Consider the following 16,178-nt stretch of genomic DNA (forward strand, 5'->3'; position numbering starts at 1 on the left):
ACTACGTCTTTTCAGATGGATTTGTTTTTCCCCAGGTGTTCTTCCAAGGACGGGCAGTGTGAATGCCGCCCGCATGTCACTGGCCGCAGCTGCACTGACCCGGCCCCTGGCTACTTCTTTGCTTCTTTGAATTACTATCTGTATGAGGCGGAGGAAGCCACACCGCTCCAAGGACTGGCCCCTTTGGTGCGTATTTCCTTTCCTTTCAATACAAACTTTATGTGATGGAATGTCAGTAAATACATACAGCACAACCTTGAGATGGAATGTCAGTAAATACATACAGCACAACCTTGAGATCATGGGTAAGGTTCCTGGCAAAGCGTGGTTTTGCCCACAAACGCAGATCAGAGTAGAGTTTATTCTCTCATGGAACTGCAGAGTAGACAGACTCTTGAAGACGGAGTCTTCATTTCATTGATGTGTCCATCCCAGTTCTAGCCGAGAGCCTGGGACCTAAGGGAAAGGTGGGTTAAGTTGTGATAAAACAGACTTGACTTTTGCTCTTTCATCAGATAGGATGTGTTTATTGAGCATCTACTTGTCTATCTCCCCCACAACACTATGTGGATCCCATTCACCATTGTTGCACAAGTGCCTATCACATGGGAGGAACAGGGTAGATCTCTGCCCAGTGAATGAATGAATAAGGCACATGAAAGCAGTGTAAACCTGCTCTCGCCTGCTGAAGCTGCTCTGGGATTAGCCGTTGTCATTGAAGTCAGTGATGGTCACAGGAGTGTGTGATCGCAAGTGTCACTTCATCTCCTACAAGTCACATTCCTGTGGGATATGTCAACATAAGACACATCCAAACCTGTAAGAATTTTTGTCAGTTTACATGAGCCAAACTGATGACAGTTGCTGAGAAGCAAAATCTCGATGGACTGAGGAAATGCTCTAGAAAATGGCAGTTTTGCCACTTATTTTATACATTACCATCAAAGGAGAAGACATAAGGGGGTGACATGAAATTCATTGGTGATAGATTAGGGACGTGGGAGAAAACAAAGTAGGAGAAATCACTGGGATTGGGTAAAAAGTAAAACAAATAGACACATACTTCTTTTTCCATAGGCGGGAATAGCATAGTTAACAGTTAACATGAAAACTTTAACTATGAGGGGTTCCCTTGGTCATGCACTCTGGTGAAAGATTATACCCTGGGGGGGTTGGAAAAAAGAGCAATTCTCAGACATTCCAAGGTATGTTGTCATAGATGCAAAAAAGACTATAAACAGACCCTAGCTGGTTTGGCTCAGTAGATAGAGCATCTGCCTATAAGACTGAAGAGTCCCAGGTTGGATTCTGGTTAAGGGCACATACTGGGTTGCAGGATCAATCCCCAGTAGGGGGCGTGCAGGAGGCAGCCAATCAATGATTCTCTTCCATCATTGATGTTTCTAGCTCTCTCTCCCGCTCCCTTCCTTTCTGAAGTCAATAAAAATATTTTAAAAAAGAAAAGACTACAGACAGGCTCAGTGAAGGTACAGATTGGCCTTTGTCAGGAAAGATGCCAGCTTAGAACATGACTACCTGCCATGACCTGTTTTTAGTTAGAAATTTAGGAAGTTTTAAGTTCAGAACATCCTATGTGTTATTTGAGTTTGTAAGGCCGCCATGTAGGCCTCCCCTGAACTTGTCAGGTTTGGTATGTGACCCCCTTTTCATCCACAGATATTTTCCCTAAAAACACGTTTCTTCAAGACTTGTTAGAAGCACATGCTCACACGTGTAAAACGATTAGAGAAAATACAAATTAGACTTTCATGCCATTCTCCAGCATGTGACTCCAGCGTATACGGGAATGTGACAAAGGGAAATGTAATGTGAGGTGAAAGGTGAGGTCTTCAAGGAGAGAAATCATGCGAAAGTTCATTCTGAAGACAGGATTTGGGCAGGAAACTGGGAACTCATTCCAGCTTCCAGGGACTAAGTCATTTCCTGAAGTCTCTTTCTTATCTGCACACTGATAGAAATTCAAAGACATAAAAATTCATAAGGGATAAGAAATGCTACTAAGAGTCTTGGAATCTTCTCTTTTAGTGGCTGGAATTGGGGCAGTTACAGGAGGCTTTTACTGTCCCTACATAGACTTACACCTGAGGGGGGTGAAATGGAAATGAAATGATTCAATGTCTTCATTCTTCCTGATGGTTTTTAACATTACATATTTATAATGGTGATGGAAAAAAAAAAAAGACTTTTGGAAAGGAATGTTGGTATTTATTTTTAGGCTATACCAAATTTATATATATATATATAGTCATCTTGGCCCTGGCTCTTAACACAGAGCACCTACATCCTTTGGAATTCCTGAGTGGTAAAAGCACTTAAGAACATCTTTTGTTCTAGTATTTGCTCTTTGACCTGACTCCTGATGCAAAGCACCTAAATCCTTTGGAATTTCCTGAGTGATAGGAGGAGATAGGAGTGTCCTTTGTTCTATCTAGTGAGGCAACTCTTGATGGACTCCTGGATTGCTTCAGGATGGGGACTGGGAACCAGAAAGACCAAGCCATTTCATTAGAAGTGTAAAATTTCCAGCCCCACCCCCATCCTCCAGGAAGGGGAGAGGGCTGGATATTGAGTTAATACCTGTGTAATGACACCTTTATAAAAAGCCCAGAAGTACTGGATTCAGAGAGCTTCCATGATGGTGAGAACATTCATGTGCCGGGAACATAGTGCACCCCAACTCCAAGGGGTCAGACGTTCCTGTGTCAGGCACCCTTCCAGTCCTCACCCTATACATCTCTTCATCTGACTGTTCATCTGTATATTTTATCATATCCTTTATTTTATAACTAGAGGCCCAGTGCATGAAAATTCATGCATTGGAGGGGGAGGTCCCTCAGCCTGCCTGCCCCCTCTCACAGTCTGAGAGCCCTTAGGGGTGGGAGGCAACCTGGTGATCAGGGGAAGGCAACGCCCCATCTTACCTCTGCTGCTGCCACTGCCGGCAGTGCAAGCTTTGTCCCACACTGGTTACCTGAGCCTCAGACAGCCCTGAGTGGCTGAGCAGCCACCATCCGAGCCTTGCCTGTGCCTCAGGCTGGCCCTAGGTGGCTGGGAGACTAGGGGGCTGGGGGACTCTGGAGGCAGGCGCATGGAGTGGCCAGGCCCAGTGGGGCTGAGGGTACTGGGCGCCTCCATCTTGTGGCTATGGGCACTGCCATCTTTAAGTGTGTGGCAGTCAATTAGCATATTCCCTCCTTATTAGATAGGATAAAGCAGTAATTGTAAGTATTTCCCTGAGTTATGTGAGCTATGCTAGCAATTTGTTAAACCCAAGAAGGGGCTCACAGGAACCCCATTTGTAGGCAGTAGGTCTGAAGTACAGGTAACAGCCTCTACTGCTGATTGGCATCTGAAGGCAGGAGGCAGTCACATGGGACTTATCTCATGCTAATGTTATCAGTGGCAATGGAGTTCTTGGGGTGCTCGGGGGGGAAAAGAATTTCCTAAGACACTCCCCCCCTCCCCCAGGAAGATTGGGTCTTGTGGAGAGCTTTATTGATAATGTAAAATTAAGGGGGTTCCCTCCAAGATCCCATCTCTGTCTGTCCTGCTATGGAAAAAGTCCAGTCTTGTCTTTAGTGGGGCTGGAGTTAAGGCCATTGTCCAGAGTCTCTGTTCCATATTAAAGTATAGTACAGTACAGAACCAGGCTGGCTTACCTTGTGTTCACAGCTACAGTCCATTGCGTGTGGGGTCCACACAGCCATGGGCCATGTGGCTGCTTAAGACTCTAGGACAAGTGAGCATAAGGAGCAAATACAGGTCATGGAGTAAGTGAAAGCATGAAAAGGGATGGGGATTTCAACTTCCCAAGATGTTGAGCATTTGCACTGGCCTCACCCCACTAGTCAATGATCTTCTTCCCAGGCCATTCTGACAGGCAAGCACCTTCCCTATGTCACACCCACTTCACTGCACATGAACCCAAATCTTTTGTTCTATCCCTGCCCCCAGCGATCTGCAGAGAATGGACTGGTGGTTCCCTGGGGATTGTGAAGCTATAGCTTCCTGGTGAAGCTGCCCAGGTGATCATGCTTGTAACATCTAGCCTCCCCTTTGCTCTCTTCCTACCATTATTATTCATAAACTAGCTAATCATGATGATAACACTAACTCCAGATAGATACTGTTAGAACTGAATTAAATTGTAGGACAGCCAGCTAGAGTCAGATACTTGGGTATGGGAATAACCCCACACATCTGGTGTTGTGAGTGTGGTAGTAGTGTGAGAGTAGAGGAATAAAAAACAAGAGCATTTGTCCTATCTATATATATAAAAGGCAAAGCAACCATCTGACCGGCTAGTAGGTATGACGTTCACTGACCTCCAGGGGGCAGATGCTCAACACAGGAGCTGCTGAGCTGTGGTGACTTGGCAGCAGTGTTTCTCAGGAGGCACACCCCAAAACTACAGAGGAGGGAATGCAATTCCTTGCAGGGCTGCGTGATTCTACCTTTGGCTGTGGGTTATGTTGTTGCTGGGGCACTGTCGTCCTGAATCTGGTTTACTGTCACACTGCAATGACCACAGACGCCCTTTGAGCCTTGGCGCTGCCCCAGGTGCGGCCAGCAGGGAGGGACCATGGGAAGTTGGCTCCAGGGCATGTCTGGCCCGTCTCACCCAGCCCCACCCCACTGGCCACCTTCTAATTAATTTCCTTTCAGTGTGCACAAATTCATGCACTAGGCCACTAGTACAACTATAAATACAATATTTCCCATTTTTTAGGTAAGAAGACACAAAACAAACATGATTATCTGAAATAAGATGAACTGTTACTTAACATTTATTCAGTATACACCATGTGGTGGTTGCTGACAAGCAATTAAATAGGATAATATCATATATAATAATATAGCTCCAAACTGTGAATATAGTGACTCAGATGAATCTTTACTAACATGAGTAATTTTCCTCACCAGTAAGAAAATTATTTTTAATTGTAGAATAAAGGATTTAAGTTAGCTACCATTTAATTATTTGTGCATCCATTTAACAAAGTTTACCGTGTGTTGTTATATAAATAAAACTTCCACTGATTTAGTGCTCTGTGTTTTACACTGTATATACATTATCTTATTCAACTTTCCAAATATCCTACATATTATCCTCTGTAATTTCCAGATGAGAGGAAACATTAGAGTGGTAAAGTAACTTGCCCAAAGTCACATAGCTGGTGGATAGTGGAGCCTGGATTGAAAGCCAAGTGTATCTGCTTTTAAAATTTGCTATGAATCAATCAACATATTGCCCATCCACATACATTATGCTGAGCTTCAGGGTAGTAAGGGTGGCATTTAAAGGAGTTAGTTAAAGACCCTACCCTCCTGGAGTTGTTAACTATAGCAACTATATTTACATAGATAGCTCAGGATTGGGGCAATGCCACATGAAAGGGAGAATCAATAATCATGCTTCTCTCTCATTATTGATAATTTTCTCTCCCTCTCTCTTCCTCTCTCTGAAACCAATTAAAATATATATTTTTTAAATCTTGTTTATGGCCAAAACCAGTTTGGCTCAGTGGATAGAGCGTCGGCTTGCAGACTGGAGGGTCCCGGGTTCAATTCCGGTCAAGGGCATGTACATTGGTTGTGGGCACATCCCCAGTGGGGGGTGTGCGGGAGGCAGCTGATCGATGATTCTCTTTCATCAATGTTTCTAACTCTCTATCCCTCTCTCTTCCTCTCTGTAAAAAATCAATAAAAAATATTTTTTTTAAAAAAAAATCTTGTTTATGAAACCAACAATGAAACATCAAGCAAAATACCAATGTCCAGGGTACAGTGAAAATTTGGAAATGAGCACTTGGAGATTCTAACTGGGTTGGCAGCTGAATGACTAAGGAGAAGATATAAAAGAGGAGCCCACAAAACCAGGATTTTAAGGAAACGGGAGTTGCATGAATGCATGTCCTCCTCTTCAGTCTGGCTGGTGCAATTTGGCTATCCTGGTATAACCCTCCGTGGGAACTCACAAGGCCAAATCCTACAAACTGTGAGAACTAAGAGGAATTGGTCTGGGGTGTGTCAAAAATTACAATAGCTAATTAATCTTTGAGTCTTTGTGCCATGTCTGTTGTTGATTTTCTACAGCTTTCTTCTTGAGATTTCATGTTAAAATGTAGCATTTTTGTACTTCTTCTTAAACACCATGAAACCAGTAGACAAGGATAAATATTTTCCTAGTTTAGAATTTCACTGGTATAGGAGCCCTTAAAAAGAAAATACAATAATCTTAGGACCCAGAATTCTCTGTTTTCACAGAAAAACAAAAAATTATAAACTGCCTCCATGAATGCTTCCTGAGGCTATTAAATGAGAATCATAATTACCTTTTAAATTATGGTATAAATTATGGTATAATTTGAAATTCTTCAACTATGGTATAATTGGGTCCTTTGTTGCTTACTTAAGCTGTCATTTCTTTTCTTTTTAAGATATTAGCCACAGCTTCGCCTACATGTGATGTGTATTTGCAGCAACAAGAAAACTATTTCATAATTGACAAAGGAAATATAATACTGAAGAGAAGTCGGGAACAGAGCGTACATGCTGATCAGCAGAGCGAGGTAAGCCATTTCTTCATGGTCATTTCTGTCGTGCCTTCAACCACTAACCCAGGTGCACCCAGAACTGTGCCTGGTACGTGTAAGTACCCAGTCAGTGTGAGCTCAGTCAGTACTCCTCAAGAACAGAGTGGAGGAAAGGAAGAGGCAAGCCCCAAGTAGTTAGAGCCCCTGTGCAAAACTTTGATAGCTTTATTTCTTTTCACAACAAAAATCCCTGGAAAGCTGGATTCTGAAGGGTCAGAGTCTCAGGTACTGTGAATTCACCATTTCTTGTAATTTTAGTAAGAAAAAGGTACTGCCAAAACCAGTTTGGCTCAGTGGATAGAGCGTCAGCCTGTGGACTGAAAGGTCCCAGGTTCGATTCCGGTCAAGGGCATGTACCTTGGTTGCAGGCACATCCCCAGTAGGGGTTGTGCAAGAGGCAGCTGATCGATGATTCTCTCTCATCGATGTTTCTAGCTCTCTATCCCTCTCCCTTCCTCTCTGTAAAAAATCAATAAAATATATTTTAAAAAAGAAAAGAAAAGAAAAAGGTACAGTTCTTAGAAATGGCTCTCCTCCTTCTTTGAGAAATGAAACTTGCTGATGTCCCTGGGATGGTGCATGGCTTTGCCCTCGATGCCAAGGCGGTTATCGTCGGTCCGTGCTGGTGTGAGGGCCAGGACGATGCCACCTCCCGGGACCCTGCTCCAGTGGCGTCAGAAGGCTGGAGGGGCCTGAGGACCTCACAGCCAGCCAACTGTTATCCACTCAACGTCGGGACTGCTCCAGGCCCATGTCGTTCGTTTAGTTGTCATGCCGGGATCTGTAACTAGAGTTCCCTCGTGCATGTGCGTGAGCGGGCACGTTGCGAAAGCAAACGAAAACAGACGTTGGCTGTCTTGTTTACAGACCCAGCACCTGAAACGGTTCATTTCATGTGAGAGACCTTCTTATGGGACTGAAGTGGTTGAATGAATGGCAGCAGGAATATTTAGCCATGGAGCCTGTCGTTAAGATTGCGGTTGGGAAATGAGCCATGTGCAGAAACAACTCATGTGTGACAGGCAGGCCAGGCACACAAAAGAGGTGCATACATGACATGGACTTCAGTTGAGGGACCACTGGCTCCTGGGCCAGGGTCCATGAAGGGTGGGCTGTGCTGTTCCCCCCTGTATGTCCTCACATGCCAGTCGTGGTGGCCTGGCTCTCTCCTGGTTCTGTTGCCCTGCCGTTTGCCCAGGGAGCCTTCTCTGGCTTCTCATTCTGAAGTCCTCCCGAAGGAGAAGGGCGGGAAGCTGTCACTGCCCGCACCCTGGGCTCCCTGGGACACAGGCCGGTCAGCCTAGGTTTGACTGTGTGCAAGTGTAACCCTGGGAGTTCATTTTGAATGCATGTTCTAGGGCTTTCCCCTTGAGATGCTGAGCCTGAGGCTGGTCAAGCAATCTGCATGTTTGCCAAACCTCCCAAGGTGATTCTGATACGGTGGTCCATGACAGCACTTGGAGAAGCACATGGAGGCAGCCATCTTTGATCACATGGGGGCAGCTATTGTGTGTTAGAGTGATATTCAATCTGCATATTGCTCTTTTATTAGATAGGATAGAGGCCTGGTGCACCGGTTGGGGGCCAGCTGGTTTGCCTGAAGGGTTTCCAGGATCAGGGTGGTGGTTCCCTTGGGGCGTGGGGCAGCCTGAGTGAGGGCGCCTGTGGTGGTTTGCAGGCCGGCCACGCCCCCCGGCAACCCAAGCAGAGGCTGACATGGAATTGTTACTAAGTAAACATGTATCCAAGGAAGAGAAGTTTGAGGTAGATCACAGGGCAACTTGAACTCCAGGCTAAGTATTTTGGGCATGATTCTGTTGGCAGTTAGAGTTTGAAATGCTTGCTGGCAGTGGTGTGTAACACGTATTGGACTTGGGAAAGAATGGAGAGAACAGCCAAGAGAGGGTTGCAGCAATACAGGCAAAAGCAACTAGAAGCAGAATTCCCTTGGAGGCTGTGAGTGTGGAGAGGCAGATGCAAAAGCCATTAAAGAAAGATTATCTACAGGATCCAGATGGCCCCAGGCTGACATCTCGTACGGAGCCTTTTGGGGATGTTAATCAATCAAGGGAGTGAGTTTTGTGCTTATCTGCCTCCAAGCAGAGAGAAGACCGTTTCTCACGTTTGCATGGAAGAGTTATCTAAATAAATACATGTGAGTTTTCTCATTGTCATCAGACATTTAGGCAAAATCCATGAACTAGGCATGGGAATCTTTTCTTTCTTTCCATATTTTGGCCGGGATCCTACAGTCATAGCTGAGAAAGCCCAAGGTCATCATCATTGTGGAATTTGCTGAATGCATTAGCACACGGAGTTCTTAAAGTTAAGGTGGTTTCCAGTGACACTGCTTTCACATCAGCCATCCTGTACGTAACATATGTTCCAAAGCTGCAGACCGAGCACGCCATTCTCAGCTGTATTCTGGCCTGGGTCCTGGGTGGAATAATTTATCCGTGACTCAAATGGATCATATATGGAAATATGTGGGTTTCTTTTCTTTTTTTTTTTCTCCGAACTTTTCCAGGCCTGGACTATCAGCAAAGCTTATGGACATTTCTCTCTGGTTTTAGGGCTCAGTGACTTTTGGCCGGGTGCCTGCCGTTCCCGCTGTTTTCCGAGAGCCAGCTCCCGGGATGCCTGTTACATGGACGGGGCCTGGATTTGCCAGGGTTCTCTCTGGGACTGGCTTAAGATTTACTGTCGACAACATTCCCTCTCCCATGGACTTCACCGTGGCCATTCGCTATGAAACTCAGGTATCCTTTAAGTCCAATGCTTTCACGTGGTGGAAAATGGAAATACATTCTTGCACTAAACGTTTCCATCCCAGGCTTGCTAGATATGTTTACCATCAAAGCATTTGCAAAAGAAGTAGAACATCTGGAGAGCATTACACACCAAAGGGTTTCCTACAGATATGAAAGCAACATGGTGAGCCGTATGAACACAAGCTTTATTCCAGGGAGAGACGCTGAAGTTGGAGTTATATATTTAAGGCACTCGATCTAAGGAAGTGGTGATGGAATGTTTGTATAAGAATAATAAATAACTGAAAGAACATAAACCCTGCCTCTCCTGGGACTTTAATTCTAAAAACTTAATAAACTAACATCGTGCAGAGACTCAGACTCCAGGACTGCAGCAGAAGCAGTTATTTGCATTTGGACTTGCCCTGGAAGGAGAGAAACGCTGGAAGCAGGCTGCCCTCTTGTCTCCCATCGCCTTACTACCCTTCCTGGCCTTTAAAGAAGTATCTAGAACAGATTAGGGAACAAATTAGGAAAGTACCTGATCTAAAGCAATAGCTTCTAACCTTTTCTTTGTATCAACTTTTCTTTGATAATCTGAAACCCCACAGACCATCTCCCCTTGAAAATGTTTTCTATGGGGGGGGGGAGGGGGGGAATGGGATGATTCCAAAGACACTCTAGAGACCAAGTGACAAGCTCACTGTGTGCTTATGACCAGAGCTGCTGATCCATTTTGAGAATCTTGATATGACATAATTCTCTGTTTCCCACTTACACTCAAAAGCCAAGGGGTCTCAATGAACTTTGACCTGGTGAGCATGACAAGAAAGTTGTTAAATATACATATATAAATTTTTCCATTGAGAAGGCACATCTCTAACAGCTTTAAAATGCTTTTCCAAAGTGTAAGGCTTTCAGAGGATAGCTAATTGGCATATAAACAAATATAAATACATCTGGTAATAAAATAACTAAATCATATAATTTATATAATATATTCATATACCAATATTTATGTAATAATGTGAAAAAATACATCTCCTTTTGTGAAGAATTCCAATTTTTTTATTTTTGTCCTATGATTTATGAACATGGTCAGTTAACTGCTGCTTTGGAAGGCAGGGGTTAAAGGGAAGATGTATCAGGAATAACAGAGTTCTTTTAGGCTTATGAACTATGTAGCTATGGCCAGAAACAATATGCCACTATCTAGGTCACAATTCAGACACCAGAGAGTTGGGCCTGAGAGTGAACCTCTAAGACTTTTTTCAACTAGGAAATTCTACTTGGGTTACAAATTCGATTCCATGCAGTATTCATCAGACATATGTTTGTGCATGCAAAACAGGCTCCCACATCCTCACTATGATATGCTTTTATGTCCTGCCTATCTAGTCCTCAGCTGACTGGGCTGTCCAGATTGTGGTTAACCCCCCTGGAGGCAGCGAGCACTGTACAGGCAAGATCCCACCGCAGAAGCCTCAGTCTTTCGCCTTGCCAGCGACCTCAAGGTACGCTCCGGACCTGTCCTCAAACATCGAAGGTTTCCCAGCATTTTATTCATCTGTCAGTAACTTGTATTCAGGAACTCAGTGGGAGAAGAGATGTATTAACCCTTTTCCATTCCCTCAACGGCTTTGAGATGTGAGAAAGTGAAATGCTACAAGAATAAGAGTAAAATATTCAGTTGAGTTATCTCAGCTGAGAGCCCATGAGGTAAAAAGCTACTAATTTTGCTTCATCAGAGATTTGTGGCAAAATAAACCAGAGACCCTGTTGATACTAGCGTGACAGCTAGGATGATTTGTATCCTCTTTTCCCCACAGCAGTCATGACAACCCGCGGCCAACGGTTCCTAAGGCTTTGCTCTTTGGTACACGCTGTGAGAGAGCCGTGGAGAGTCTGTGTTTACTGTCCACCCCACATCGCAGCATAGGTGGAAGGCTACCAAACCCCAAGGTCCCTTCCGTGACATAACTGTGCTTTTTTCATTGCATTTTTGCTTTATTTCTCTTAATACAGAGTCATGCTGCTTCCCACACCCATCTGTTTAGAACCAGATGTACAATATTCCATAGACGTCTATTTTTCCCAGCCCGTGGAAGGAGGGTCCCACGCTCATTCACACATCCTTGTTGATTCTGTAAGTGTCACAGAGTGCTACTTGGTGGGTGCTGCCTTCTAAACTGAGCTCCGTCAACATCCCACATTTAGACTCTCTGGGGAAATGTTTCTTGAGAAGCGTGAATGTATTTGTTTCATTCCAAAAATCACCTATTCTCTCTAAAAGTCACCTAATAGCAATTGCACATCTTACAGAACAGGAGAAAATAGTTGCACGTTGTATGATTTCAGACTAAGGCAGTGATTTCCACACCACAGTAACACTATGGAATGCCCATGATTTCTTATTACAAGTAGCCTTCAGTTGACAGTCTTTTAAACCTAAGACAGATGTATTAGCAAGTTAAAAACATAGTAATAAGGACCCTAAAAAGACACAGCCTCATTTATCTTCTTTGCCATGGATCCATCAATGAAAATATAGAGTTGAAGGCTTCTTAAATAAGTTGAAAATCATAAAATATTTAGTCATAAGCAATTTAAAGAACAGAATTTATTACCTTTTTAGTTATTACTCTCATATATGGATCTTATTAAAAAAAAACAAAAACTGGAATCTAGAACATGTCGTCTTTTCTCGTTCTTTCGAAAGCTTGGTCTTCTCCCCCAAATCGATGCACCGGAGGGTTTCCACAGCAAGCAGGACTTGGAGGGACACCAGCTGCACTCCTGTGTGGAAATGGCCTCAGAACCAGGAGCTCAGGTGCTCCCCAGCGCCTGTGAAAGGCTTATCGTCAGCGTGTCTGCCAGGCTACACGATGGGGCAGTGGGTGAGTAGCCCTTAGGAGGCTCCCCTGAAGCATGGATACTTGTAAAAATGCTTTTTGGAACATGAGTGAATCAACGTAATTTATTTTAGCATCTCTTCCAAACAGCCAATCTTGCCCGATGATTAGATACACAGAGCAAGCTGTTGATGCATTGGAATCAGAATGTGCAGTACAGGAACTGTATAGAAAGAGGAGCCTTGTAGTAGTAGCATTAAGATGCTAGATTTCTGGAATAAATAGTCCTAAAAGTGTATCTATTTAGAATCCTGGGACTTTAGGTCTGAAATGAACTCTAAACAACTTCTTTCATCCCCAAGCCATCACTTACTCAATGACACCATTAGGGTCTAAAAACATTACTTGCCCATTATGCACTACGTTTGGAGCAGGTTTCTCACCCTCAGTAGTTTCCAAATTTTGGCCTGGATAATACCTTGTTGTGGGGATGGGGTGAGGTCTGTCCTGTACGTTGTAAGATGATTAGCAACGTCTTTATCATCTACCTACCTTGCCCTGATTGTGACATTCAAAAATGTCTGCAAACTGTGACATATGTCCTTTAGGGGCAAAATTCCCCCCAGTTGATAGCTACAGTGAGACCCTGATCTTCCTAAGTTCCAGGCATTAAAAACAAAAACAAAACAAAACAAAAGCCTATGTTTTTATTGATTTCAAAGAGAGGAAGGGAGAGGGAGAGAGGGATAGAAACATCAATGATGAGTGAGAATCATTGATTGGCTGTCTCCTGCATGCCCCCTATTGGGGATCAAGCCTATAGCCCAGGCATGTGCCTTGACCTCCTGGTTACAGGTTGATGCTCAACCACTGACCCACACTGGCCGGGCCCAGGCAAATGCTTTTACTTTTACACTGAAGGGCTATGTCTTCAGGCTGTCCATAATCTCATGAAAAGTATGGAATAAGAAAATTCAAAGGTATAGTCCAGCACTTACATAGATCATTGGGAATTGAAGTAATAATATCAATAATAATAACTAAATTGGAACAATTAATTATTAAAACAATTTACTTTAAGCCTTTCATTAACTTAAGTAATGTTTATTGTTGTTACATTTAATTAGTGTTTATTGAGCATTTATTAGATGCCCAGCACAGTTCTAAGTACTTCATAAACATTATCACCTCTAATCCTCATAATGCCGCATTATCCCCCTTTCACAGAGAAGGGATTAAGGCCTAGAGAGGTATTACATGAAAGAGAAGTAAAGCAAAGCCACTGCGAGCAGGAGGTGCTTCTCTGTCACTTGCTTCACCGCTAACAGCCTTCTTTCGTTTCCTGCAGCCTGCCAGTGTCACCCCCAGGGCGCAGTGGGGCCCGGCTGCAGCCCACTCGGAGGCCAGTGCCCGTGTAAGCCCCATGTGACCGGGCGCCGCTGTGACAGGTGCTCCGCAGGAAGCTACGGCCTAGGGCAGCACGGCTGTCACTGTGGGTAACAGAAAACAGGCGCTCTTGTTCACAACCTTGGAGTTTCGAAAGGAGGAAAATGGATGTGCGGAGTCTAAAAGGGGAGCAGAGTGGGAATTTGACTACATTACTCAGATTGTCTATGTAGATAAAATGTATTGAAATTTTTTTCTACCGTCCTTCATCTATTCGTTCACTGGGCACTGAGTGTGCAGAGCTCTGTAAGGAAGTGTGAGTGATGAGGAAATCGTGGTTTATGCTTCTGGGAGTTTGCAGTCTGTATTAAATAGATGGTACTCAGGTGGGCTGTGGGACATCATGAAGGGAGTTGGCTGTGCAGACCCAGCTGTGGGATTTGGTCCATAAGCCTGTGGCTGGAAAGGCCAAAACAAGGGTGAGATTGGGATGTTGAGGAAGGGGCCAACACTGTGACCAGGACATGACGCTTTCTGATGCTGGGGTTACAAAGCCTTGGGACTCATTTTATAATCTGCCCTTTAGAAAGGACTGGGGGGGGCTTCACCCGCGGTAGTAAATTCAGTTATCCTACGTGTCGACATATGTAGTTCTCTATTCTACGATGTAAACCATTAGTGAAACTTTGCCACCCCCTGCTTCTTTGTTAATGAATACCAATTTGCTCACATCATTAATAGCTTTTGACCCATTCCCTTCCTCAGGATTAAAAGTCTTGATTAACCTAAACCAGGGGATTGTAACCAACTACCTTCAGGCTGGCCATCTATTTTATAAAAAAAAAAATTATTGGAACATAACAAAAAACACATTAGTGATACTGTTCCCCACAGAAACCTGCCTTAGGAACCATGAAAACCACCAGGTACATGAATTCTCCTTTCAGGGAGGGAAACAGCTTGTCAGTCATGATTCGGAGAGATGGCACACCTTCCTGGTCATTGCCTGGCTAACAAACTGCCCATCCAACAGCGTGGGTCCATCACCACCTTTTTTTTTTTCTTAATTGATTTCAGAGAGATATAAATATCAATAATGAGAGAGAATTATAAATCGGCTGCCTCCTGCATGCCCACTACTGGGGATGGAGCTCAAAACTCAGGCATATGCCCTGATGGGAAATCAAAACTTGACCTTGTTCATAGGTCAATGCTCAACCATTGAGTCATGCCAGCTGGATCATCACTGCTCTTTTTTCCTTTTTTTTTTTTAGAATTGTTTATGGAAAGATACACAAAGGAATATATATATATATATTTCCATGTAGCACCCTGTAAACCAAACAGGCATTACATTGTTTTATAGGAAAGATCAAGTAATTCAACAATGTAGCAGGAGAGGGTTGACCCTTTACTATCTTGTCAAGGAAAAAGGAAATGTGACAGTTTTGAGAGGGGTCTCTTACATTTTTTATGGTCTTAAAGTTTGACTCCCAAGATATTTGGAAGTCCAAGTCATTAAGAGCACATTACTTGTTCAGTTCCTCTGTATAAACAATGCTTATCAAACCCAGTTGCTCACAGCTTACTGTTTGTTGAATGAATTGGTGAGTTGCTATTTTACCAATAGTCACCTGGTGCTCGCTCTGTGCCAGGCTCTGCTCCAGGCACTTTAGAGACTCCCTCTACTCACCTTGATGGGAGTGAGCTGCTAAATTAGGGAGGGCAGAGTCAGGATGGGACGGCTTCCACCAGCATACCATCGCCCCCACCCACCATGTTCTCTTTGCTTTATCTAGTGTGTCACTGCCACCCTCAAGGCTCAACGAGCACTGTGTGTGACCAAATCACCGGACAGTGCCCCTGCCTGGAAGAGGTGGCTGGCCGCCGCTGTGACGGGTGCCTGCAGGGCTATTTTGGATTTCCCAACTGTCAACCGTGCCTTTGTAATTCGTTCGCTGAGCTTTGTGACCCAGAAACAGGATCATGCGTCAATTGTGGGGGGTTTACAACTGGAAGAAACTGTGAAAGGTATGGAATTCATGTGTATGGTACTTTTATTTTTATTGATTTTTATTATTTTTAAAAATATTTTTATTGATTTCAGAAAAGGGACAGGGAGAGATAGAAACATCAACGATAACAAAATCATTGATCGGCTGCCTCCTACACACCCCACATTGGGGATCAAGCCTGCAACCCGGGCATGTGCCCTGATCAGAAAATGAACCATGACCTCCTGGTTCTTAGATCAGCACTCAACCACTGAGCCATGCTGGCTGGCTGTACTTTTATTTTTAATTTTTTCTTTTGTTCCAATCTTGCAACACTCTCCAAAGGATCCCTGAGTAGAGACTAACAGTATTGAATTGTTCTTGTGGGTGGGAAGATAAGGTCATTCTGTCATCCTTAAAAATCTGTTATAAACCAGAGAGTGTCTGATTAATTTATTAACAAGTATTTGCCTGGCACCTTGCTTTTTTATATTCCTGAAATAGGACACGTAAATTGAGTGCTATTCTATGGAGTTTAATAACTATACCATGGGACTTTCAACAGCAAAAAATCCTCAT

General features: G+C 43.8%; 1 protein-coding gene across 1 annotated transcript in view; it reads left to right on the forward strand.

The window, feature by feature from the left end:
- LAMB4 (laminin subunit beta 4) overlaps nucleotides 1–16,178 on the forward strand; it is an 83,639-nt gene that overhangs the window by 32,028 nt on the left and 35,433 nt on the right. The window contains exons 14-21 of the mRNA XM_084897794.1: nucleotides 36–186; nucleotides 6,462–6,593; nucleotides 9,191–9,376; nucleotides 10,766–10,881; nucleotides 11,393–11,513; nucleotides 12,087–12,264; nucleotides 13,568–13,711; nucleotides 15,405–15,636. Of these exons, the coding sequence (XP_084753920.1) occupies nucleotides 36–186; nucleotides 6,462–6,593; nucleotides 9,191–9,376; nucleotides 10,766–10,881; nucleotides 11,393–11,513; nucleotides 12,087–12,264; nucleotides 13,568–13,711; nucleotides 15,405–15,636 (1,260 nt within the window). The remainder of the gene's footprint in view (nucleotides 1–35; nucleotides 187–6,461; nucleotides 6,594–9,190; nucleotides 9,377–10,765; nucleotides 10,882–11,392; nucleotides 11,514–12,086; nucleotides 12,265–13,567; nucleotides 13,712–15,404; nucleotides 15,637–16,178) is intronic.

Source organism: Pipistrellus hanaki, assembly GCF_964339955.1.
Source record: "Pipistrellus hanaki genome assembly, chromosome: 10".
Taxonomy (NCBI): domain Eukaryota; kingdom Metazoa; phylum Chordata; class Mammalia; order Chiroptera; family Vespertilionidae; genus Pipistrellus; species Pipistrellus hanaki.